At 47.4% G+C, this 24,075-nt stretch overlaps 1 protein-coding gene across 3 annotated transcripts in view; it reads left to right on the top strand.

The window, feature by feature from the left end:
• Window positions 1-16,563: 16,563 nt before the first annotated feature.
• The window catches only part of ACSL6 (acyl-CoA synthetase long chain family member 6), a 52,281-nt gene continuing 44,769 nt past the window's right edge, over window positions 16,564-24,075 (top strand). For 2 of the 3 annotated variants that reach the window (XM_027899795.1, XM_027899794.1), the window contains exon 1: window positions 16,565-16,646. In XM_027899795.1, coding sequence (XP_027755596.1) covers window positions 16,598-16,646 — 49 coding nt within the window. In that variant the 5' untranslated portion in view covers window positions 16,565-16,597. Of the gene's footprint in view, window positions 16,647-24,075 lie in introns of all 3 variants that reach the window. The other variant, XM_027899793.1, reaches the window with a different exon arrangement.

Here is a 24,075-nt window from a genome sequence, read left to right as displayed (position 1 = left end):
GATTGGCTCCTGTTTCTCACTGGTAGTGCTCGTGTTCTCCATAAAAAGCCCAATTTTTTTCCACTAGATTGCAGGGAAATACAGCTCAGTGAAATGAATGGGTCTGTATGGGACACAGACCAAACAGCCTGTTCTAAAACTAAGGGATCAAAGTCAATCTGTGAGGCTTCCAAAAAGATGGTGCACATACAAGACCTTTTCCTACTGAGACAACCACTGAGGGGTTTTAGCCTCGGCAGCGGCTTTCTGTGGGTTCTTGCAACAGCTCTGCCTTTCCCTGGGTTTGTGGAGAACTCCTGGGGCTATCAGGGTTCTGAAGTGGGAAAGAAATGTGGGGACTTGGGAGAACAATTTGAAATAGAAGTTCTGTGGTTCCTTACCGTAGCATTCACGCTGACAACCCTGGGAACCTGTCCAAGAGAAAACAGAGTTAGAAACTTCAGGAGACACAGCCTGCCTCAGAGGGACAGCCAGGGGGAAAGCTGGTCAAAACAGAGCCACTTACTGCATTTAAACTTAGTCTCTTCATGTCTTGGAGGAGCTCTCGGAGGATCAGCCCCACCAAGGTCCTGGAGCGCTGGTCCTGCAGGGCATCCCCCGGGGGGCTGGTGGGGGCTGAGCTGCCCAGCACCCCCAGACCCAGCAGAGCCAGCACCTGCACCAGCATGGTCATCAGCTCTGCTCCTCAGCTCTGCCCTGTGTGAGGCTCTGCCTCGGGCTCCTCTTATATACACAGTGCTGCAGGAAATGATTAATATCTCACCACAAACATGCTCTTGCTAAAGGGGAGGCGGGGAAGATTTACCTGAAGAATGGAATCTGCTGGTTATTCAAATGAGTAAGAGCCTCTGTGCTTTCTGCATCAAGAGCAATTTTACAGACTCTCCACCTGAACCCCTTTGCAGTTTGTGTTTCCAGGATGAGTTTCAGAACCCTTTAGAGTGGGTGAAGGGCAGACAGATACCTGTATCCATCTGTGAAGTTATTAATGTGTTCACAGATTGTACATAGACATACAGATGAATGTGCACACACTTGTGGATGCTGGAGAATTAAATCTTGGTTTGTATGAACTCATCAGCACTTCCAAAAATTTGGAAGTCATTTAAAGATGGTATACAGGCTGCCCCAGAAAACTGGGGTTATACTACTATATTTACTTTTTTTTTTTTTCACGTTTATAATAAAACTACCAGAACTATCCTGTAGAGTTTCTATAAGGAATTCTGTGCCTAATTCAGGAAATATATTGCAACTTGACTGAGTCAGGCCAGAGATTCCAAGGTGTTGGTGTTCTTAGCAAAGGCACTGTAGTCCCAGGGCAGATTTCTCAGCTGTCTGTGGAGAAAACAACTTGAATATCAACTGAGAAAGCTCGCAATCAAACTTCACTTAATGTGTGTAAAGCTGCACAGGACACACCAATTATGAATATCAAGTGGAGAAATTTGGTAAAGAATGATTCAGAAGTCTGGTGACCTGTGAATATAAAAAAAATCAGGTTTCACAAGAGCAGCTGTCCTCTGGGTTGCATTAGAGGAAGATTCCCATGGATGCTGGAGCCTGGCAAAGAGAGGTTAGATCAGCTTTGCCCTGCACAGAGTGGCTGTGTCATCTCTCATTGATCTGGGCTACAAGCGGAGATGAGAACCAAGCAGTAGTTTTCCATGTTTTATTTAACATTTCAAAATACAATTTCCAAATCAAAGTATTGCCAGGATATTTATTAACTCCTGGATTAGTGTGGATGCACTTGTGGGTGCTGGATGAGGTTCTGACCATCTCCTGGGAAGGCAAAGGAACCCTGTGCTCAGTGGTTTCTCCAGCACACTTTGAGAGCCAGCAGCAGGAGTACACACTCTGTCATCCAGAAATTTTATTAGGGTGTACTTTGCTCTTTAATCCAATATTATGAATGAAAATCCTGACTAATGCTGGACCCAGACCAGCTCCTTGCAGCCAGGGCTAGGTATGACCTTGCAGGCTGATGGTGAGCTGTTTTGTCCCTGCTTGTTTGAGCAGTGACATAATTAACACAGCAACTGCAGCTCTTTTCCCCTGGTTTGTGTATGAAAACAGGCTGTAGTATGGGGCAAAAATGTGAATAAAAGTTCTTCTACTCACCAAAGCCGAAGTCCAAAGAGCAAACTGTTTTTTCCCAACGTTATGTTTGACGTGATCTGCTTGGCTCTCTGTGTGTTTGGGTTTGTCCTCTGGAAATGAAAGAGCTGTTAAGAGCAGGTTGTGCCTTGAGCAGTCCAGTCATTATTCTGGATGGACCATGCTGAGTGATCTTCAGGGAGGGCAGCACTCCCTTGCCTACCTGCAGGTGCTTTATCACCCACAGCTCAGGGAACTGGATGCTCCCTCTCATTTTAGCTCCTGTGTGATCAGATGTGTTCAAGTCACACGTAGTTTTGCATTTTCCCATCTCCCAGCTCCATTTTGTTGAATTCACTGAATACATTCCTCCCCTGAAAAGTCGAGCCCGTGATAACACTCTGCTTTTCTCCTGTTTTGTTACTTGACCTTGCATTGAGACAAGTGCTTTGTAGATGACTCTGTGAATTTTTATAGTCTTTAAACAATGTGAAATCAGAGGGCAAAGGAGAAATCATAAGTCAGGGTTTTATCAGATCACATCATCAGTAAGCTCTCTTCCAGCCACCTCTCCTCCTCCATATCTGCATGGTTCATCTCAGGGGTAGTTTCCAGCAATGAGCTAAACTTTCCTCATCATTTTGCTAATATTTCAGCTGTGATTAACAATTCCTTCCACATTCCTTCAAAAATCTATGACACTTCTCTGGTAATTCCCAGCTTTTTTAGTGCAGCTGTCAGGGTTGTGAGTATTCCAGGCTGAATTTTTTAGAGTCCTGGACATACTTTCACTCCAAGGCAGGGGACAGGTGTGCAGGGCAGAGCTGGAGACTGGCTGAAAGCCAGCTGACAAGTGCAAAATGTATTGGTAAGAATACTTTAGATACAGCAAGTTATTTACAACAGGCCAGCACAAAGCAGTTACTCATACAATCATCACTTACATCCTGCAATCAGGACACTTGCCAGAAACAACAGAAGCCAGTGCTAAAATCTGACATGATAATCTGAGATAAATGCCAGGACTATGACTTTTACAAGTACTTCAGTGGACTCAGTCTAGAGCATTGGAGTAAGCAAATAGCTGTGCTGAGGAGGTGGTGGAAAAACAGCGTTGCCATCCGGTGTCAGCATCATTGCTCTGAGGGAGCCTCCTCAGCCTCGAGCAGCACAGGAGCAGGAGGCTTGGTTATGTTTCCAGGGAAGTGCAGGGCATAATAAGTGTCTGTCATGTCTCATATCTCCACAGCCTGCTGGTTTGTCCCACAGGGAGTGTGCACATTCGTAAAATGGAAAGCAGGAAGAAAAAAGAAATGGAAGGGAAAAAAAAAAAAAAAAAAAGACAAAATTCTGCAGCAGGCAAACCTAGCTGGTGTTTATGGTCCCCCAGTGATGTTTGGCCACTCTGTGTGTGTGTTTTGGCCATTTGCCTCCCCAAGTGTCACACTTTATGCTTTGTCTTCCCAAGAAAACATCACACTCAGTTCTGATAAGGATTGTCCCTGGTTTAGGATTCAAACTGTTCATTGTTATTTTTTTTTCTTTTTTTAATCATATCTGGGTCAGGAAACTGCCTGTGAAAACCACAGTGTGTTCCTTCTGTTCGATAGGAAATTGTCCACAGTGATGAGACATTTCATCCTCTGCAGAAAATGTCTTCAGACATTTCAACATTTCAGTCTCCAGCCCATCCTACCAGGCCCTGCCAGAGCTCAGCAACCCCTTCACCCTCAGCCACATCAAAGAACAGTGCAAGTGTGAGGAACAGATTGTGTCACCCCAAATCCACTCTGACTATTTTAAAATGCCCCAGCCCTGGGAACATTCAAGGCCAGGCTGGCTGGGGGTCTGAGATACCTGGTCTAGCTGGAGATGTCCCTGCTCATGGTTTGGACTAGATGACCTTTAAAGGTTCCCTCCAGTGCAAACTCTTCTGTGCTACATGAAAACTCATCAATCACTTTATTTTTAGTAGGAGACTGACAGGGAACTGGTTCCCAAATCCTCCCCCAGCTCAAGCTGAGCTGGTTGCTCTATAAGCACCTCAGTTTTCTACTGGTCCCAGGCTGTGTTTACCTTTCTCCACTCCCAGAAATTCCCAGAGTCCTCTGGGTTTCCCAGGATTGTTAGCAATCATCCCCTGTCCTGCTGCAGAGAGCTCAAAAATTAATTGCATCATGTCCTGCAGACTCAGCTCTGGTTATCTTATTCAAATAGTCTCTATAGGGGGATTTTTTACGAGGAGAACTCATGGTTTTTGTTGACCAGATCACCTACATACATCCTGGTTTACAGAAGCTTTGCTCCAAGTTTCTGCAATCGATGAGTAATAACAGCTGTGTGTTGGTGGCAAAGGAAGAGCCTCAGAAAGACAACCCAGTTACAGAGGGCTACATGGTCAGCACACGGGTTGTCCTCTACAGACACACCTCAGATACTGTTTAGTATCTGCAGTTACAGCAGATCTCCCCAAAGCCCTGAACTTCAAACTGCAGTGGTGTTTTGCAGCATCATGAGCATCCAACCAGCGGGCCAGCTTTTGCAATGTGTGAAACTACAGATTCCTCCCAGATAATGCACAAGTCTGTTCTAAGAAACCTGCAAAAGCCCTTTCTAGGAAACAGGGCACCTGTGGCAAGTCTGCTGTGCTGACCTACATTGGGGAGAGGTGGAGGGGCAGATTTGTGCACAGTCATTGGTGGCACTGACACCAGGCCATGGCCATTCCTGTGGGCTCAGGGATGTGCAGAGTCCAAGAGAATCTTCTGGTCACAGAGAACGGGGTTGGAGGACGTGGGGGGAGGAAGGATGCCCTCTGTTCTGGCTCCAAACACAATTCCAGGTGAATGAGATGGATTTAATTTCTCTGGGTGTAGCCTGTTGTACTAACCTTGTGCTCTCAGTGCAGTAAATAATGAACAAATCCCCATATTTCAGTCCATAACCCACACGAGCCCACGTGCACAGCCATCAGTGCTGTCCACTACACACAGCCTTGTAGGGAATGTTTGATTTCTCCAGCAGTGTTGGGGTTACTGGAAACCAGGTGGTGAAACTTGGGGGAATCAATGATCGACTGTTGCATTGCATGACACTGAACTGCCCTCACACTCAGCTTCCCAGCCAGCTGAGCCCAGGATTTCATTATTTTTGGGATGCCCACTCTGGAGTGAGCTTCTGCAAAGTGGTACATTTCTTTAATGCTCAGTAATCTTGATTTATTTATTCTCCTTCCAGTTACTTACTTTGAAATGTGTATATATTTGCAGACATATAATGCTTTCTCCTGGGACTATCAAGATTTACTATTGGGTGATCTTGATTAAACAATCCTGTTAATTATATTTAATTAACCAAATTCCCAAGGGAATACAAGAGTGGAATCACAGAAACATGGACTCAGGGAATGGTTTGGGTTGGAAGGGACCTTAAAGATCACGTCACTCCAACTCCCCTGCCATGGGCAGGGAACCACGGGCAGAGTAACAGAAATATTTGTGTCAGGAAATAAATTTAGCACACATAGGTTTTTATTTCCAGCCTCCTATGGAAGCTTTACAGATGCTTTGTCATAAAAACCACAAGTGCAGATACCAACTGCTCTTCTGTGCTCTCAGCAAAGCCTTTGCAAGGTCAAATCAAGACACCAAATGTGCAGTGGTGGGATGGCAGCTCCAACTGCCAGCCCTGATGTGCAAACAAATTGTTGTTGCTGGGGAAGGGACCTCTGAAAAGGTTGCTCTGAGTCACATGAAGGTTTCCAGAATGGGAAGCACAGTGGGAGCTGTACAAACACCTGCATGGCATCAGCTTGAGATGGCTGCACTGGCACTGTGAGAATGAGAGACATCAACAGCACCAGGGGAGGAAAATGAGCCCAGAATCATGGTCTGTCCAGAAATACAAGTCAGGGGAGGTCCATCAGGTCGACCTGGCAGACAAGGGTGATTTAAGTACAGCAAGTAGTTTGGGATATTTAACATAATAGATGCAAAATAGAATCGAAATTGTTGGTGGCAACCTGATGATCATCAGGCCCCTGTCAGCAATGGGTGTAAAAATCAGTTCATTTTCCTCCAAAGTCCTTGTGACGTGTCAGGCAGCCTGAGGCACACTGGGACACAGGTGGTGGAGGGAAGGCACTGGAAACTCCTCGTCCCCAGTGGTGGTGAGCTGATGATGCTCAGAAAACATGCGGTGGTTTCCGTTTCGGAGGAGGAATCTCACCCATGCACTGTGACTGCAGAGGGAATGGAAAGGTCATTTTTACAAGTACTTGTGGATTTATTCATGAATATATTCAATTAAATGAATGTTCAAACCCTAAGAGAAGAGTTATCAGCATAAGGCCACAGCTGCTGACAGGGCCCTTGTAGCCAAGGGTTTCACCTGAGCATTTTTTACAGGTTTGTCTGGGATAAAAGTAACCTGATAACAGGTTAAAAAATCCATCTTTGTCTTCTTGTCTATGTATTGAATCCTTTTACCACTTTTTATACCTTATTGCTAATAACACCAAAGTTGAACACTCAGAAGCTTATCTTAAAGGTCTTTTCCAAAAGAAATGATTCTATAATTTCTAAGAAAGAAAACCCTAAAATGAGATTTGCTTATATATTAGTCTCCTTACATTGTGCTTTCAAACTTTCTTATTTATATTTTGCACATTTTCTCCCATGAAAAGTTTGTTCAGCCCCTACTTTGCTCAGGGTGGACCTTTCTTGGGTGGCAGTTGTCTTGTTGTAGCATTTTCTAACGTTTAAGCGGTTGCTTTGCAACCTCAATAATCCTTTCATGTAATTCTTTCTTATGTCGTTTTGTTGTGTTTGTTTTTTTTTTTAAATCGAGTAAACCAAAACCCAAAATCCCAGGCAGAGCACCTTGTGGAGTCACAGTGACACCACCATGGTTAGGAACTCAGTGAACTGCACTATATAAGGCTGTAGAGATTTCAAACAAAAAGTCATTTCACGGTTTCAGTCTTACCGAGAGACTTTTTGAACCTGGTCCTATTTTTAGAACCTACTGAACTGACAACTTCAAGATGAACTCCCAGTCAGCATCGAAAATTTTGCCCTGGTGATTAAACGTTGATAAGTCTGTTGGAAAAAGATAACAACAGACAGTACAGGAGGCTTCCCAGGAAAAAGGAAAAGATGCAACTTTCGGAAGTGCATTCGGAGAGAGCATCACCTTCAACTCGGTAAAACCAGTGGGATTCAGCACGGTGGAAAAAATACCTGTGGCTGTGTGGGAGCTGGTGATGCACCCCAGCATCTGAGTGACAAAAATGTCAGGGGTTAAAGAGCCCCATATGGAGTTTGTGGAGTGAGGTGTCTGCAGGACACAGCAGCTGCAGGAGACCCTGCTCGGAAGATTAATCACATCCTTTGGAAGCTTCTGACGTCTCCAAATCAGCTGAGAGCAACATCAGTGTTTAGAATTGCTATGCTGTTTTTAAACAAACAAAAAGAGAGACCGTTTATTTCCCACCCCTTTGGAACAAGCAGGGTGTTTCCTCCTCTCTGTCCCAAGCCTGCCTTCCCCACAGAGCCGTGGGGGTGGCAGCGATGCCCGGGCCATGGCTGGGCACTGAACAGGCCACGCTGCAACCCCATGGCTGCAGGAAAACTGCAGAGACAGCACACAGCTGCCAAATCAAACACAGCTCAGAGTCGCTTTATTCAGCAGAGAAAAAAAAGGAGGGAGATTTCAGGTTGCTGTGAGGATTTCAGTCTGGTTCTCCACACCTGAGTGCTGAGAAACAGCTTTCTAGATCTCATTTGATTGCCTAATAAACTGCTGCGTTTCAGCACCTCTCAGCCTTCAGAGAAGAGAAGGAGGCTGTGGGAGCCAGTGTGTTATTTTGGAGCAAGCAGCAGACAGTGCCTGCACCATCATTAGTGTCAGAGGCAGCACAAGATGCTCTCTGCTGCAGTGCTGCTGCCTGGCAGCTCCAGCTGCTCCCGCTCTGCTGCTGTCCAGAGAACAGCTTGGCCTGGCTTAGGAGAAGATCTCGAGGCCTCCTGTGTGCTTAAAGGCCAAGTGCTTTAACATTCAAGAGGTGCTTTTAAAATACTGCCATAAATGGAAAATAGAAGTTCTCTGGCGAGCAGAGCCCTCGGCCGTGGGAAGCAACCTGCGCTGGCACTGGGCAGTGACCTGGGCTGAGCTGCCATCTGCTCTGGGGCACAAAGGGTTCGGCTCAACAGCAGCACTCCTGGTGTCATTAACAGAGTTAATTCACTCTCTGTTGTACCCTGGAATGGGATGTTTCCTGGTGCATGTCTGTGCTGACCAACACCGAGATTTCTGGGCCATCGTCTCGCCCGGTCACTCCTGTTTGTGAGATCTGCTGCAACACCTCATCCTCAGCTCCAGACAGCACTTGGCTTCACTCCACGCTTTCTTACACTACACCCACCTCCTTTTCCAGAGAATATTAAGCAATGCAGGTCTTTGCTACTGTTAATTCTGGCTTTAAATGCTGAAACATGCTCTTATGAGTAATACCTGTTTCATGCAATGGTTTTTCCCTTTGACAGAAGCAATCCAAATCTCTTATCACTTTATTTTATTTATGCCCTTTTTTTGCACACTCATTCCAGCTAGGATTTCCTTCCATTACATTAATTTTATTAGACTATACAGTTTATTTCACTCCCTTGAGAGAAATATCCTTTGATTCAAAATATTAATGAAATATTTACTCTTTCCCAACTACTTTTGCTGTGACCTTGGTAGTGAGTTTTTAATGTGGAACAAACCTGGTTCTGGTGCTTCTAAAGTACTCCTATGGTAGCTGCCACATTCAGGTTCAGCTCTGACGTTCATACCTCTTTTACCATTTTTTTTTTTTTTTTTTTGAGCAGTTTTCTAAATTCTTAACTCTGGTATTATAAAAATTCCATGACTTATCAATTCTACCTTTTAATTAAATCAATAGGCAGCTGGCAGCTGATCATGACAGGAAGGCAAATGTCACCAAAAGCCCTGATAGAGCAGCTTAAAGAGCTTAAAGAGCTTCTGTCTGCAACGCAAATGCTTGTTTAGAAGATGCTCCATTTGAGTACAAGCTAAGTATAGAAAATCATGAATAAATGTGTGAGATGATAGACAGCAGTAAAGCAAGAAGTCATACAAAAAACATTTCAGCCTGCACTCTCAGTGCCATTTCTGCAGCTCTTTGACTTCTGATGCTTTTAGTGGAGTTGATTCTGTCCCAGCTGTCTGAATGAGCTTCTGTCAGCAGATGGCATCTTCCTCCAAACCAGAGTCCAAAAGGGACTGCAGGAGAGAGCGAAGCAGAGAGCTCTGCCCTGCTCTGCCAGTCTGCTGCCAGTGGTGAGGGCACACCGTGGGCCAGTGGCACAGTTGAGGATGTGTCTCCTGGCAGAGGCTGGGGAAGCAGAGAGCTTTATCGGAGCACTTACAGCTCAAAGGAGCCTGGGTGCATTTTAAACAATAGCAATGACACTTCAGTGGCTCAGGGAAGGGTCTGTAGTTTTGCAGCCCCTGCACAGCCTCACTGCCCACACAGCACTGCTGGGAGCAGGTCAGCAGCAGCTCCCCATTCCGCTGCCTGCTGGTGTTCAGCCACAGGCTGGGCATGCAGGGACAGTGAAGCACAGGCAGTTTAACAGCTGCTACAAAACCACTGGTGAATCCTCCAGCCAAAATCCGTGTCAAAATTACTTAGTATGCATAAATTATCATTGAAATCTCTGCTGAAAGTTGAGGAACTCCGAGCTTTCCTGTGTGCTCAGGTATTGGCTTTGTCCTTTACTAACCTGAGGGGTGTGGCTCACGAGCCCCAAGCTGAATCTCAACCTGTATTTGCCCATTTTCCAAATCCAAAGAGAAAAGACTCTGTCTAATGAAAGCTCAAAGGTTGTTTCAGTATATATTTATGTTTATTTTTATATGAAGGGCTTTAAGCTTTACTTCCAGTCTGATGGAGGTCTAACACAATTTCCTTCAATAGCATTGAGCTCTTCTGCCCACAGCAGAGTTGTGACCAGAGCCTGCTGCTCCTTTGTTGACAGGATCCTTTTGGATTGGAGCTGTGAGTGTGTCCTCTAAGCCAGGAGAGTTTGAGCTGAATATCACTTATTTGCTTTATGTGATTTCAGCATAGCTGGCATGAAGGGTTCTGGGATTAAATGACTCCTGGCCAACTCTGATATCTTAATTTGTTCCATAACAACTGTAATAGAATTACTTGTTTTCTCCTTTTTCACTGTAGCATAGGAAGAGTGGGTCTGGGATTTGGTTTTTTCTCAAAAAAATCTCTTTTTGCTTTGTTTTTGCAGCTGGGAACTCACTGGGGCAGCATCAGAGCACCCACACTCTCCCCACTTAACCCATCCAGCAGCAGTTCAGAGAGTTCATGGTGATGAATGGTTGTAAACAGAAACCAGAAAATCAAACTAGGTCATCATGCCATTTAATGCCTGTTGGTATTTTTGTACCCCTAAAATGAAATATTCTGGTTCTCCTACTTTTTTCAGAGTCAATCAAACTACTTTTCCTGTGAATAGTTAAGTGGAGGTTTTGAGTCCAGCCTTTTCCTTATAGCCAGGAAGATTTTTAGCACTAAAGCCATTGATCTCAACTGACAGTCATGCTTAGGTTAAATTTTACTAAATTAATGGGACATATAAAAATTTGCACTCAAAAATCGCTTAAGAGTCAAAAAGTTATAATTTCTCTGTGTGTGTATACACATTTACCAAATGAAATGTATTTACTGTGAAAGTTTAGCAGATAAAAGACTGTCAATTAGTGCTGTTACAGAATCACATGGGACATAAACATTCAGAGACAGCTCCTGCAGCAGAAGGGTTTCAGCTGTCAGAGGGCTCTGACAGGCTCTGATGGTCCTGACCAGCCTCTCCTGGGCTCCTGCCACACCCTTTCCGTGGGCAGCTGATAGGAATAATACAAGAGGTGGGAATGCTTTAGGCAACGTTGTAGTGGTCAGAAGTAGTTGTTTCTGTCAGCTTGAGGGAATGTTTATCTTGGATTTCAAAGGGTTGATTTTGCCTCTTCGTTTAGCCAAAATATGTCTCTCTAAATCTTCAAGGTCAGGCAGGTATGGGGAGCTGGCACCATGCAGCATGTTTGTGTGGCTTTCAGCAGCAATTTGAACTGTTCTCTTGGCTGTGAGATGCAAAACAGATTTATTGTCATGGCAGTCCTACCTCTTCATCCTGGTTTGAGCTGCCAGAGAGCACTGACCTGTGTGCTGTGTCCCTGTAAGTAAATTCTCTGCTCATCCTGGACATGCACGCTGCCTCCAGGCCTCATCTCAGCTCTGAGGTGACCGCTGGGAAATCTGAGGAGCGGCTGGGGGGGCTCAGCCTGGACAAAAGGTGGCACAGAGGGGACCTTCTCACTCTCCAACTCCCCAAAAGGAGGTTGGAATCAAGTGCAGTTGGTCTCTTCTCCCCCAGAATAAGCAGCAGGACAAGTGGAAATGTCCTCATGTTGCACCAGGGGAGGCTTAGACTGGATATTAGGGAAAATTTCTCCACTGCAAGTGTGGTCAGGCACTGACACAGGCTGCCCAGGGTGGAGTCACCATCCCTGCAGGGACCGAAAAGATGTGTCAGTGTGGCACTTGGGGACATGGTTTAGTGGTGGCCTTGATGATCTTGGAGGCAGTTACCAGCTTAGAGGATTCTGTGCCTCCAAGTGCAAGATGGATTTAATTCTCTTCTCTTCCACAGGCATCAAAAAAAAAAAAAATGGCCAAGGAAGAGTTTGATGCTGAAGCAGAAGGTGGGGAAGGAAGTGCAGATTCTGGGGTAAGTTATTAATCGTGTTGCTATGTCTGACATTGGTGCTAACACAGAGCACAGCGGGAGCCCATCCCGGCCGTCATGGTTTGGTTAATTACTGCCGGTAATTATCGCGGGCCGCTGTCCGTGGTGCTGGAGCTTCCCTGCCCCGCTCCGGCCGCCACCTCCTCATCTGCCCCCTGGAACACCTCAGCAGCTCACCCGGGGGAAGGGCCTCGAGCTTCCCGTGGGAGGGCTCGGAATAGCTGAAAGAAACCTGGGGAGCTCGACAGAAAAATATTCTTCCTCAGGTGTGTTTTTGCCTCCCAGGTATGAAAGAACTATCTTAGTGTTCATGAAGTGCACTGGAAAAGTACCTTGGCCCTTCCCCCAGATATTTGCTAAATTGTTTGTTGTAAATCTGTCAGCTAAGATTTAGAAAGTTAATAGATTACCTCAGCTGAGATCCCCAACCAGCCCAATTTAGACTCACTTTCTTCCAGAATGTCACAATACAGATAAAACAATTACCTCAACTGCAGGAAAAGCCATGATGAGAGAGTTCACACCCTTCTAGCTCTGGGGAAATCCAAGCATGAGATGGGGAAACCACAGGCTTCCCAGGTTCCACTCCTATCAGAAAGAATTATTTCTAAACTGATAACTTGCCAAAACCTTTTCATGCTCTTGTATTTGACAAATTGGATGAGTGCAGTGGACAAGGAATTGGCTGGGTGGTCACACTCGAAGAGTTGTGGTCAACAGCTTGGTGGCTGTGATGAGTGGTGCTCCTCGGGCTTCAAACTGATGGAGAGCAGAATTAGACTGGATGAAATCCTTCCCTGGGAGGGTGGGCAGGCCCTGGCACAGGTTGCCAAGAGAAGCTGTGGCTGCCCCATCCCTGGGAGTGTCCAAGGCCAGGTTGGACGGGGCTTGGAGCAGCCTGGGCTGGTGGAAGGTGTCCCTGCCCATGGCAGGGGGTGGCACTGGATGACCTTTCTGGCCCCTTCCAACCCAAACCCCTCTATGACTCCTGTTCTCCACAACTCGCTTTAAGGTACAGATAGAGGGGTCTGTGGCTTCTCTCAGCTGCCAGTAACAGTGAGAACTGGTTGACCAGTCACCTCTGGGTTCAACTGAAATGCAAAGAAAGGATGAAGAAGAAAATCTGAGGTGTAAATACAACCATCAAAAAAAGGTACATTAAAAAAATAAGTGTTCCTGCCCAGGTAGAGAAAGCAAGGAGCTTTGAACAATAACAAAGAGAAGAGGGGCTTCCTCTCACAGTCAAAATACCCCCGTGTGTTTGGAGCTGGGCATGCTGTGGTTTGATATGAGATGAACTCACCTGGCAGTGGGTAATATAAAGCTCCAAAGAAACACTGGGAGCTGATGGAAATACTTCAAACATCTTTGTGATCAACACAAAAGGAAAGCTGAAATAGCATCCTGAATAGGTATGATCTTTATTTAGCAGATCCTTGCATTGATTCCATCAATAAATGCTGAATTTCACAAGGGAAGAATTATCTTTTAAACATCATAATTCTGCAATGAAACAATAAAGAGAAGACAAGGTTATCATAAGAAACCAGAAGGGCAGAGGGAGCTGCTACTGAAACGTGGGGGAGTGCTGAGTCACTCTGCATTAGATGCTGCCATAGTAACTATTTACCAGCTGGTTGGGAATGAGGAGAGACTGAAAAATCTGAAATAAAAATCAGGCAAGTCACAGCTTGAAACATTGCATCTGCTTTTTGAAATATTGAACAGAATGGAACACTTCTGAAGGGTTTTTTATAGTGGTGTTACTTGGGACAAACAGACTATATTGGATTGCTGAATAGACACAAAGTGTATTCAAGGAGTAAACTGATTTCTTCCCTGCTAGGCTATTGTTGTTGTATCTAATTGTGAGAGTGAGCAGGAGCCACTCTGTGTATTCACGGGGAGGTGCCACAGCACATGTTCTCTGTAGCCCAGCCCAGGCTGTGATGCAGCTCAGGAGAGGAGGGTTCTGGCAGTAACAGCTCTGAGGGTGAACTGGAAAACTTAACAGAGTTTAGAGAGGTAGAAGCTCAGATTCTTTGGTCAGTTTTTCCTGAGGCTGCTCTCTGCTCTGTCAGGAAGATCACTGCTGGTCTGGGGCTGAAGTGTGTCCTCTGCAGGGGAGGGAGCTCTGTGGTGTGACAGTGGTTTGGGGCACTTCTGTGAACTGTAAAATTCTGGGTGGTTTCTTATCATGGAAAATTTCAGCATCGTGATGACAGGTGTGTGTCACTGTGACACTTCCAAAGGCAGAATCTCCATTCCTATTATGGCAGGAAGTGAAAGCACTTGAACTGGCAGCTGTTGAGGAGTGGAGAACTTCAGAAAACAATAGCTGGGCCTTTTGCTGGTCACTTGGGCCAAGCTTGCCTTGGGCTCCAGTGTGCACAGAAGCAGAAAGCTAGCAGAGGTTTTAAAGTCAAGAATTAGAGAAAGGTTTATGAGAATGTTGCAGAGAGGCAGGAAGTTTGTGGCCAAACCCAGGAAGTCACTTGTCTTTTAATCTGCAGAAAGCTTGGAGGAGCTGCTGCAGGAGCTGCTGAGGTCAGGAAAGCTGTGCTTTGTAGGGCACAGGCAGACACCTTGTGGCTCCCCAGAGCAAGGGCATGGAGGGCCAGGGGGGATTTGTTGTGTCAATGATTTTTCACTCTATGTTAGACGGAGGAAAGGTGTTTTCAGGACTCACTGTGCAACTGTATGTGCAAATCTGTTTGCAGTAAACCTGCTTAGTGGAGTTCTGGGAGCAGAACTCTTCAGCCAGTTTCTACTGGGCCTTCCACTTCCTTAGGAAGTATTATTTGAAAAGGTCCAATTCCTGACAGATCAAGAGATCCCGAATCATAGAATGGTTTGGTTGGAAGGGACCTTTAAAGGTCATACAGTACCCCTCTGCTGAGAGCAGGGACACCTTCAACTGTCCAGAGCCCTGTCCAGCCTGGTCCTCAACATCTCCAGGACAACTTGTTTAGTTGTACCTGTTAGCTCCAGTATTGTCATTTCTAGCTAACAGAGATTTCCAGGAGCAGGGCTCAGGTTATAGAACTGGTGGTTCAGGGAGAAGTCTGGGCTTGCTTAGACACAGGAACAGTAGGATCTGGGTAGCCTGAAGAAGATGAGACATGCTGACAACCTTGCATCACAAAATTTGCTGCTGGGAGGCAAGTCAAAACTAGTGTGGAGAGTTTTTTCCTTCTCAAGAAAGAGAAGTCCTTAGGAATAGCTCTTAAGTAAAATAGATTGTGCAGTGTTTAATCTATAATCTATTTTACTCTTAAGCAAAATAGATTGCTGTAGATATGATTTTGCCAAGTCCTATTTTATAGCTGTTGTATTTGACTTTGACACTTGAAGGTGTAGCTGAAGTCCCAATTGCTTTAGAAGCACTGTCTGTGAGCACTGCAGTCTGAGGAATCAGATACAGTTCTTTTTGGTTCCCAGCTAGCTTAGTGTGCTTGATGATGGTTTTCTGCCTCAACTATGGATCTTGGAAGCCAAGTAACCTTTGAGTAAAATGGATGTGGCAATTTTATAACAGTTTTCAAGAAGGTGCAGTGGTGACACTAACACAGATTATATCAAGTCTAATCAGCTGCTGGGCTTCTATACCCAGGGAAGTTTTTTAAGTCCTCATGTTGAATCAGAAGGAAACTACACGGTGAAAAATGTTGGTCATGGAATGGAAATTCTTTGTTTCCATCAGCTCCATTCTCGCCTTTAAGGAAACCAAAAGCTTTTTATCTCCAAAGGAAACGTGTGCTCTGCACAGCTGTAATCATACCCCAGCTAGTGCTAATTCCTGGTACAGGCAGGGAATTTTATAGGTTTATTTGGCCCACGTTCACCAAGAGTTAAACAGCTGCATGTCACAGCCTGGAGCAGGCAGAAGTGCCTGCTGTGCAGACCTGCCATGTTAGTCACTCAAGAGGCTGAAGAAAACGACAGCATCTCTTCCACCCCTTGGCATTCCTGTCCTGTTTACCCCACTGGCACTCAGATTCCCAGAGGGATGCAAGATGTGCCCTCACCACTGGTGCAGCTCTTTTAAAGCCCTTTTTTTGCAAAGCCTTCCATGTACCATGGAGCTGGAGATTAGTTTTCCTACAACCAGCTTCAGGCAAAGAGGGAATCGTCAAGAACACAAATTTACTCTTCTCCCCACCTATTTAATATCACGTGCACAGTTTGCCTGCCTTTTTTTTTTTTTTTTTTTTTTAAGTAGCCACTGGGTGTACGATGGTGAGACATGTCGAGCCAATGCCGAGCTGCCTCTGCTGATGAAGCTGAGCGTGTTTCAGCATCTCTGATGGTCTCTATTACTGCTGCTGTGCCGGTCCCTGCTCAGCGGCTATTTCCTCGGCCCAAGGCGACAGTAACAGCCATAAGGGTGTAAGTTTACCCCCCTCGCCTCCCTGTCCGCTCCCGCCGCCGCTCACGGGTCCGAGGGGACAGGGATGCTCTGACGAGCACCGCGCGCCACCGGCAGCATCGCCCCTTTTAAGAGGGATCTGGAGGGCTCGGCAGGGATGGGGAGAGGAGGAGGGCTGCTAAAAACACCGCCCTCCGCCGGGGGAGCTGCGGGGAGCGTGCGGGCCCGGCGGGCCGGGCCGGCGGGGTGCGCAGTGCGCGCCGCAGTGCGCGGAGCGGGGCGGAGGGGCCGCGCCGCAGGGATGCTCGCCCCGCTCCTGGGCTCGGCGGGCTCCGGCTGCCTTCTGCTGGGTGAGTGCTTCCCCCGAACCGCCTCTCCACCGGGGCTTTGTCCCCTCCCCGCTCCGCTCTTCCCGGCTCCTTTCCCGCAGCGGGCGGGACCCGCTCCCCGCCCCGGCGCGGTGATACCGGCCCCAACCCTTCGGGGCGGCCTCGGGGCCCGCCATCCGGCTGCCCATCGCCCTCCCTGCTCCGGGAGAAAGGGTATTCCAGGCGCTCTGCAGGGAAGAGGCGGGCGGGAGCGGCACTGTGCCACGGGGAGGGGACGGGCTGGGCTGATGCTGTGCGGGATGCGTGCGGTGGGGAGCGGGCACACGAGCCGCTATGGCAGCGGGGCGGGCAGCTCGGCCGCTGCGTTACATAATTTCTCTCAAAGCCTCTTGCCGGTTTATTCTGTCGGTCCGTCTGCGGTGAATTTGTCGGGGCACTTTGTCCGTAGCGGGTGTGTGAAATAGGGCAGAGGCTCGCAGGGGGGTGTGTGCGGTAGAGCTGCTGGGCAGAGTGTGATGCTCGATCCCATTGTTTTGTGGGCAGGCGGTGACGATTCCAAGTGTGTCTGCATTAGGAAATTCTTGCCAGTCCGAAATAGGAGGATCTCTGTAAGGTATTTAACGGTTCAGCTTGAACTGATCTGCTGTGCCAATGTGAAATCTGGTGCTTTGAATTTGTGCAAAGTGTCTTTCCTAAGGAAAGGTAACGTTCAATGTCTGTGCTATTTCCCTCTTTATCTACAAAAGAGCTTCCCTCTAGACAGGCAGACTTTCAAGGGGAAGAAGTACAAAGGGAAAAATTACTTTAAAAGACAGTATCCTAACATAATTAGGTAAATAATCCGAGGGGGAGTGTTGATAATGGAAAACGTCATAATTATTTTTGTTCATGTCTACTTGCTATTTTTTTGGTAATGAAAAGGATGTTTCACACTAGGGGAGAAAGAAAATTTAAAAAAAAAAAAAAAAAAAGGAACTTAATATTGCTGGCCTGAATTTTGCCTCTGAAAATATCCTGGTGGCTCCCATTAAAGGCAGTGGCCTTACAGCTGCTTATATCAGCAGCTTGAATCAGCTGCTTGACAACTGTAGCAAAACTCATGCAGTGAAATATGGCCCAAAGGGAATTATATGGGTGAAGCAGAAAGGAGCATGTGGCTGGGAGGCTGTGGGCAAGTGTTTGTTACAACATTTTGGGCCCCAAGGCCCCAGGGACTGCTCTGAAGCACATTACTGGCTACACCAGGCTTGTTTATGACAACAGGAAGAGAACAGGACCCACTGGGAACAGGTCTCCTGTGTGAGCTCCTGCCCTCAGGCCTCCACATCCACCCTGGGGTATTGATTCCTGTGCTTCACCCCTCAGTGTGTGTCTCTGCTGTGTCCAAGCTCCCCTCCACTGTGCATCTTGCTCTCCCAAACTGTGTGTCTGTCCAGATACGGTTCTGACTCAGGGCCAAGGTGTTTGATGCCATGTTTAGGGTTTTCTTAATGCCATGCTCACTTTATTTTAGTGTGGACATGACTTTAGCCTAATGTTTTTGTCTACAGAAGAGGTGCCCTTGGAAGACAGACGTGCTGTTATTGCCTTTTGCAGCAGCCAAAATGTTTGTCAGCACAGGTCGTCTCTGGGAGATGGATCCCGGTGGATCTGCCTGACCTGGCAGCGTGGCACTTGCTCAGCCCTAGAGTAGTGGTGGTTGCTCTCATGCCTGGTTTTGGTTTTCTGGTGGCCCCCTCCCATCAGACACTGCTCTGTGCTGCAAAGGAGCCGCTGTGGCTGTGCTGATTTACTGAACAAGGAGCTCTTTGGCCACCACAGCCCAGTGCAGCATTCTTCTCTAATTTGATATAATTGCTGGCACCAATAGAAAGGTTTTAACAAGTTGAGAACAGGTCTATAATATTCCCCTCAATGAAATAATGGTAGAAGTCACTGAAAGACAAAGCTAATTATTTCCTAATGTGGAGTCTTGGACAGTCTGTAGGATGCAGAGAGTGATATAGCAAACAAAACACAAACTTAACAAGAAATTACCCCAGGGATTTGCACCTTGCTGGCTTGGTTGAAGCAGTGCCAGGTTCCACTTTACCCTTTGTATCTCTGGGATTTTACTCATCTGCTCTTCTCCTTCCTGTGCCTGCAGCCCTGAGCTGCCCTGTCAGTCCTGCCTTGCACTGGGGAAGAGGGCCCTTGGCTCTCTTGCCTCCTGGCAGCAGCTGGAGCCCAGTGGGCACCTGCACCCACGTGTGGGGGCACAAGAGAGGAACTCTGCCAGCAGTGTCTCTTCCCACCAGCACCTCCAAATATTTCTCAGTGCACGCTTGCAAAGGGAGCAGGAGGTTCATCTGGGGTCACAGTTGACTTGTCCCACTCCTGATCCTGGCTCTCACCCCGTGCCACAGGAGTCCTTGGTGATGCCAGTTCAAGTCTGTGGATAAGACATCCTCCCTGCTGTGCTTTGTGTGTGGAGCAGGGCAGATGCCCAAGGCTGCTCAGCCCAGCCCGTGGAGCGCCGGCTGCTGCTCGAGAGGCAAAGCCCGTGGTGTTTGATAAGGTATGTTTAGTTGCTTTTCTTCTCCATCCCTCTATTACTGCTCCACTTGAACAGTTGCTAGATACCATCTAAAGGAAAGAGTAGATGTGTTTGGATTTCCCTGTTCCCTCCCAGGGACAGCACATAGCAGTTTTTCTCTGCTGCTCTGGTCTAATCTAGACATTTTTGTGATTCGTGTTTCCATGCTACTATGGATATCACAAATATATTTAAGTAATAAAAAGAGGAGAGAAGCTTTGAAGACAGATGGTAAACTGAATTAACTGCATACCCACAGAAATGGGAAAGCAGACTTGGGAGCGAGCCAGGAACAAAGAAACACAACATTACCTCAGCAAGGGTATAATTGGTGTTGTTTTGATGTCACCAAATGCTGCAGAGCACCAGAGGGTTTAAACCTTTCATCATGAGTACATTTCTGAGAGCTCTTTGAGAGAAATACCAGCATCTTCCTTCTTCATCACTGCACAGCAACCAGCACGTGGATGTGTTGTAGGTAACTGGAGACAAGCCTGGGTGAGATGAAGAGCTGGTGGGTGACGTGACACAGTCGGTTACCTCCTGATGGGTGCACAGCCATCCAGGGCAGCTCCTTTCCCATGGCCCTATTCCTGACTCTGCCAGATTATTTCTTCATACAAAAAAGTATCCTAATCACCCTCTTTCTGGTCAGAAGTGAACAGGAAAGAAAAACGTTTATTAATACATTTTTAAATTATTTTTAAGTGCTCTGCATGCGTTCTTCGGGGATGGGTCAATACAAGGAACGAGGTTTTTTTCCATCATTGCTATTTCTGTCTCCTGTGCTTCCATGCGAAGCTAAAGCCCTGCAGGTCCTTGGCACTGGGGACCCATCTGTCCCTGCTGCCATCCCTGCAGGGCTGCAGGTGCCAGGAGCAGGGACAGGGCCACCACAGTGGCTCCTGCAGCTTGGCCTTGTCCCCTCTGGAGAAGGCACCCGTGTCCAAACTGCTTCATCCTCTCTCCTCTTCTCCCTTCTGAACAGGAGGGCCTACAGACACCCTCTGACCCTGGGAAACCAGTCAGATGCAGTGGAGAAAGGTGTAACAGGCAGCATGTGGCTATAAAATAGAGATAAATACACTTGAAGTGTGTCTGTAAAATCCATGAATCCCCCGTGGGAGCCCTCACATTCCATTCCACACTCTCCTGCAGTTTGCTGTGAGCCATGCCTGGCTCTCCAGGGGCTTTTCTTCCCAGATGTGCTGATTCAGAGTCTTTGTGAATCCTTTTTGGAAATTCCAAGGAACTGAGTGCTGATGCCGTACAGGGTGACGCAGGTGAATGTTTTGCTGGGCTCGGATTGATTGCTGTTGTGTGCCATTGACAACAAGCCCTGTGCTGTGTCAAATCCTCCTTGCACTGTAAACATTGTCATGGAGCCTCCAAGGTGACCCCAGGCTGGTGGGGAGGGAGGGGACCAGAGGCTTTGCCTTGTTCTGCTTCTCCCTTGTGCTCTGTACACAGGTAAAATTATAACTATTTTCCTGTTCTGCTGGAGGCTGCGCTGGGGAAAGTGTGGTGGCTGGTGGTGAGAAAGAGGAAGACACTGAGATGAGTAGGGATTTTTGGTCAGGAAGGAGTTTCAACCCCTGGTGAGCTGGTCCCCAGGTCCCTGTGCTTCACCACCCTGCACTCACTGCCTGGGCTTTCACAAGCAGTCCTGTAGCTACAGTGTGGAGCAGATGCTTTGGAAAACACAGCTAAAAATGCAGCCCCTGTTTGGTGTGGGCTGAGTCCATGGCAAGGCTTTGGAAAGACCCCAAAGTGATTCCCCCACAAAGCCCAACCCAGTGCTCACTGTCCCTCAAACTCCCCTGTCAGCCACACCAGGGGCTTTTCTGTCCTCTGTGCTGTGTGGGATATTCCACTCTCAGAAACATGGGAAGAAGGTAAATCCAACCACCTTGTCCAAGTCATTTTTTCTGCATCACAGGAAGAAAGTGTCACTTGTTTAAAAAAAAAAAAAAAAAAAAGAAAAGAAAGTGTATCATCCAGTGGAAATCACCATGTCACTAGGAAAGCCCCAGCTCAGGGAGGAAAAGCCTTTCTATTATGTGCCATGGTGTTAGAGAGTGCAGCTCACATTTCCATTTGCTCACCAAGTGGCTGTGGTGGTGCAGATACAATCTCAGAGTCACCACATGTGAACTGCAGTGAGGAGTTTCCACGTCAGCACTGCACAGTAACTGCAAAATCAGTGCAGGATGAGTTGGTCTCCTTGGGGCTCCAGAAGTACTTGGGGTTTTTCAGGTGGCTTTTCTTGCTGAGGTCAAGTGTGTCACTTGGCCCAGGAGCAGCAAAGGGTTATTTGGAAAAACACCAACCCCAGCAAAGGGTCTTTTGTCCATTGTTGTCTGTGGCAGAGGACCTGTGAAAGCCCATCTTCTAGTGACCAAATTCCAAGAGAACCTTCACTGCTCTCACTGCTGTGGGTTTTGGTGATGGCCAAAGGAAGGTGGGGAGCACCTGCCCCACACCTGGGATGTTCCACCCAGACACCTGAGGTTGTGCTTGGACCACAGGTGAAGGACCGAAACTTCAAAGCTACCAGCCTGATCACAGCCACTGCAGTGGGACTTTTTTGTGCCAAAGGAGGCTTAGGAAAGATTTTTTCATGGAAGGGGTGGTCAGGCATTGCAACAGGTTGTGCAGGTAACTGCTAGAGTTGCCATCCCTGGAAGTGTTAAAAAAAAAGGTAGATGTGGCACTTGGGGACATGGTTTGCTGGTGGTCTTGGCAGATCTGGATTAACAGTTGGAACTGATGATCTTCAGGGGCTTTTCCAACCGTCATGATTCTGTGATTTCTGAGGTGCAGCTCTGGCTCCGGGAGTAGAAGTGCTGTGGTAGCAGGACCCTGGTGCGTGGTGTCACCTCGGCTGGCCCTTCCACAGAAGTGTGACTCTCCCTGCTGTAAATATACTTTCACTTGGCAAAGTTGTTCCAGAAACTTTATCTTCAAAGTCTTCCAAGTTAGCACTCAGATTTGCTTATGACTAATCCAAATCCTGCTTTTTTGGATGCCAGCACCACGTCTCAGCCAACCTATTTGTTTTTCCCCTGTGTTTTCACCCCGGATCATGGCACAGCCTCCTCTCTGGGACAGTTTCCCACACGGCAGATCTCTGCCCCATCCTGTCTGCTCCTGGGGTTGTGCCCTCTGTTCAGGCTGGCAGCTTTGGCCCTTGGGAAGGATGAGTTTTTCCTGCTGTGGAGAGCATAGACAGTGCATGGTTGGGTGCAGAGGGCACCGTGGCTTGCTTTGGGCTGCTGCTTGACCTGTCACTGACTGCGAGGCTGCACTGCCTTCCTTTCCTGGGCAAGCCACTGTGCTTGTTCACAGCCAAGAATCAGAGGCGCTGAGAAGGTCTGTCCTTCACCCACCAGACATTAAGAAATTGAGTCTGAGTTGCCTCCATGCACCAGGTGGAGCAGCCCCTGGGCTATGCCCACCCGTGTGGGCTGTGATGGTGCCCAGGAGGAGATGGGGACCCTGGAACAGCCTCCTCAGGGAAGGACCTGCACTCGGCTCAGGTCAGAGCCACCCTCCCCTCTGCCTGCAGAGCAACAGGCAGCTGCTTTCTCAGGGCTACCAAATGCCTAAAGCCACCTCACAGGCCATACAGACATCGCTGTGACCATGGGGGGTTCCAGTCATGGCGATGGCCACAGCAGGGAAGGTACCCAGCTGTTTGCTAGGCTGCACAAGTATGAGCTGGTCGGCACAGGAACGAGCACTGAGGTTGCTAAACTGATTTAATGTACTGTTTTTTAATTTATCCTCCTTGAGAAAGTATCTAGATAAAAAGCCAATCATTCTGCTGTTGATTGAAGTGAGTTGGAAGTGATCTAAGCCAAGCTTGCACTGAAATTACAGAAGACGTGAATGATGCAGATTTAAATGTCTTTTCTGCAGAGAAACAGTATTTAGATATAAAAAGTGGAGAGATCATTATTTAGAGTTTGCTTTAAGATCATTTGCAATGATGGAGAAAGAAAGACAAATATATTAGAATCCTTTTGAACTGTTAAATATACTTTGTTTAGTATTTTTAATACAGCTCAGTTTTAGGTAAAACAGTTCTCCATAACTCCAGGTAATCTCATTCAGAATTACCTTTTCTTCTGCAAAATGTTCAAATAACTGCTTGGAGCCAAGAGCAGCTTGTGAGCAGCTTGTGAGCACCAGCCTGTGAAAGGTCACCCAAGGTATGCCAGTGCCCCGATGTCCCTGGAACCTTCATTCACTTTTTCTCCCTTGCACACTCTGCTCGTGCTTCCACAGGGAAGGGACACCTTCCACCAGCCCAGGTTGCTCCAAGCCCCGTCCAACCTGGCCTTGGGCACTTCCAGGGATGGGGCAGCTTCTCTGAGCAACCTGTGCCAGGGCCTGCCCACCCTCCCAGTCCACCAGCCGGGCTTTTGAGGTGCCGGGGGAGCCGTCCCCAGTGACCTCCTCCCTCTGTCCCCTTGGAATAGCCGAGTCCTGGTTTTATTCTGCCTGAAAAGGGTTTTTTGTGCCTCCTTCTCTGGCCCGGCATCCCCCGCAGCTGAGAGGCTGCCGAGGGTGGTGTGATGCTCTGACCTGCCAACAACAATTCAGGGCTGTGTTTCCTTTCGGAAAAGGCATTTGCATATCCTCTATTCACTTATTTGGTTAAATACATTTGAAAAGGCAAAAGCTCTGGGTCATTGAGACTGAAGAATGGGCTGTCTGGGGGCCTCCCCCACCTTAACCCTTTGGAATCTTGCTCCAGCATCTGGGAGAGACGAGGCTTAAAACATCCAGAGAAGCAGATTTAAAGAGTTTTTTTGCAGCAGGGAGGGGGAAAGAGGCTGGAGATGGGGGAAGCTCTGCCAGAAGGAAGCC

The sequence above is a fragment of the Empidonax traillii genome, unplaced genomic scaffold (genome assembly GCF_003031625.1).
Source record: "Empidonax traillii isolate 1590-97213 ecotype Southwest subspecies unplaced genomic scaffold, ASM303162v1 scaffold689:size842923, whole genome shotgun sequence".
NCBI lineage: Eukaryota > Metazoa > Chordata > Aves > Passeriformes > Tyrannidae > Empidonax > Empidonax traillii.
Note: the sequence above shows the minus strand (reverse complement) of the source record. Positions and strands in the feature narration are given on the sequence as shown.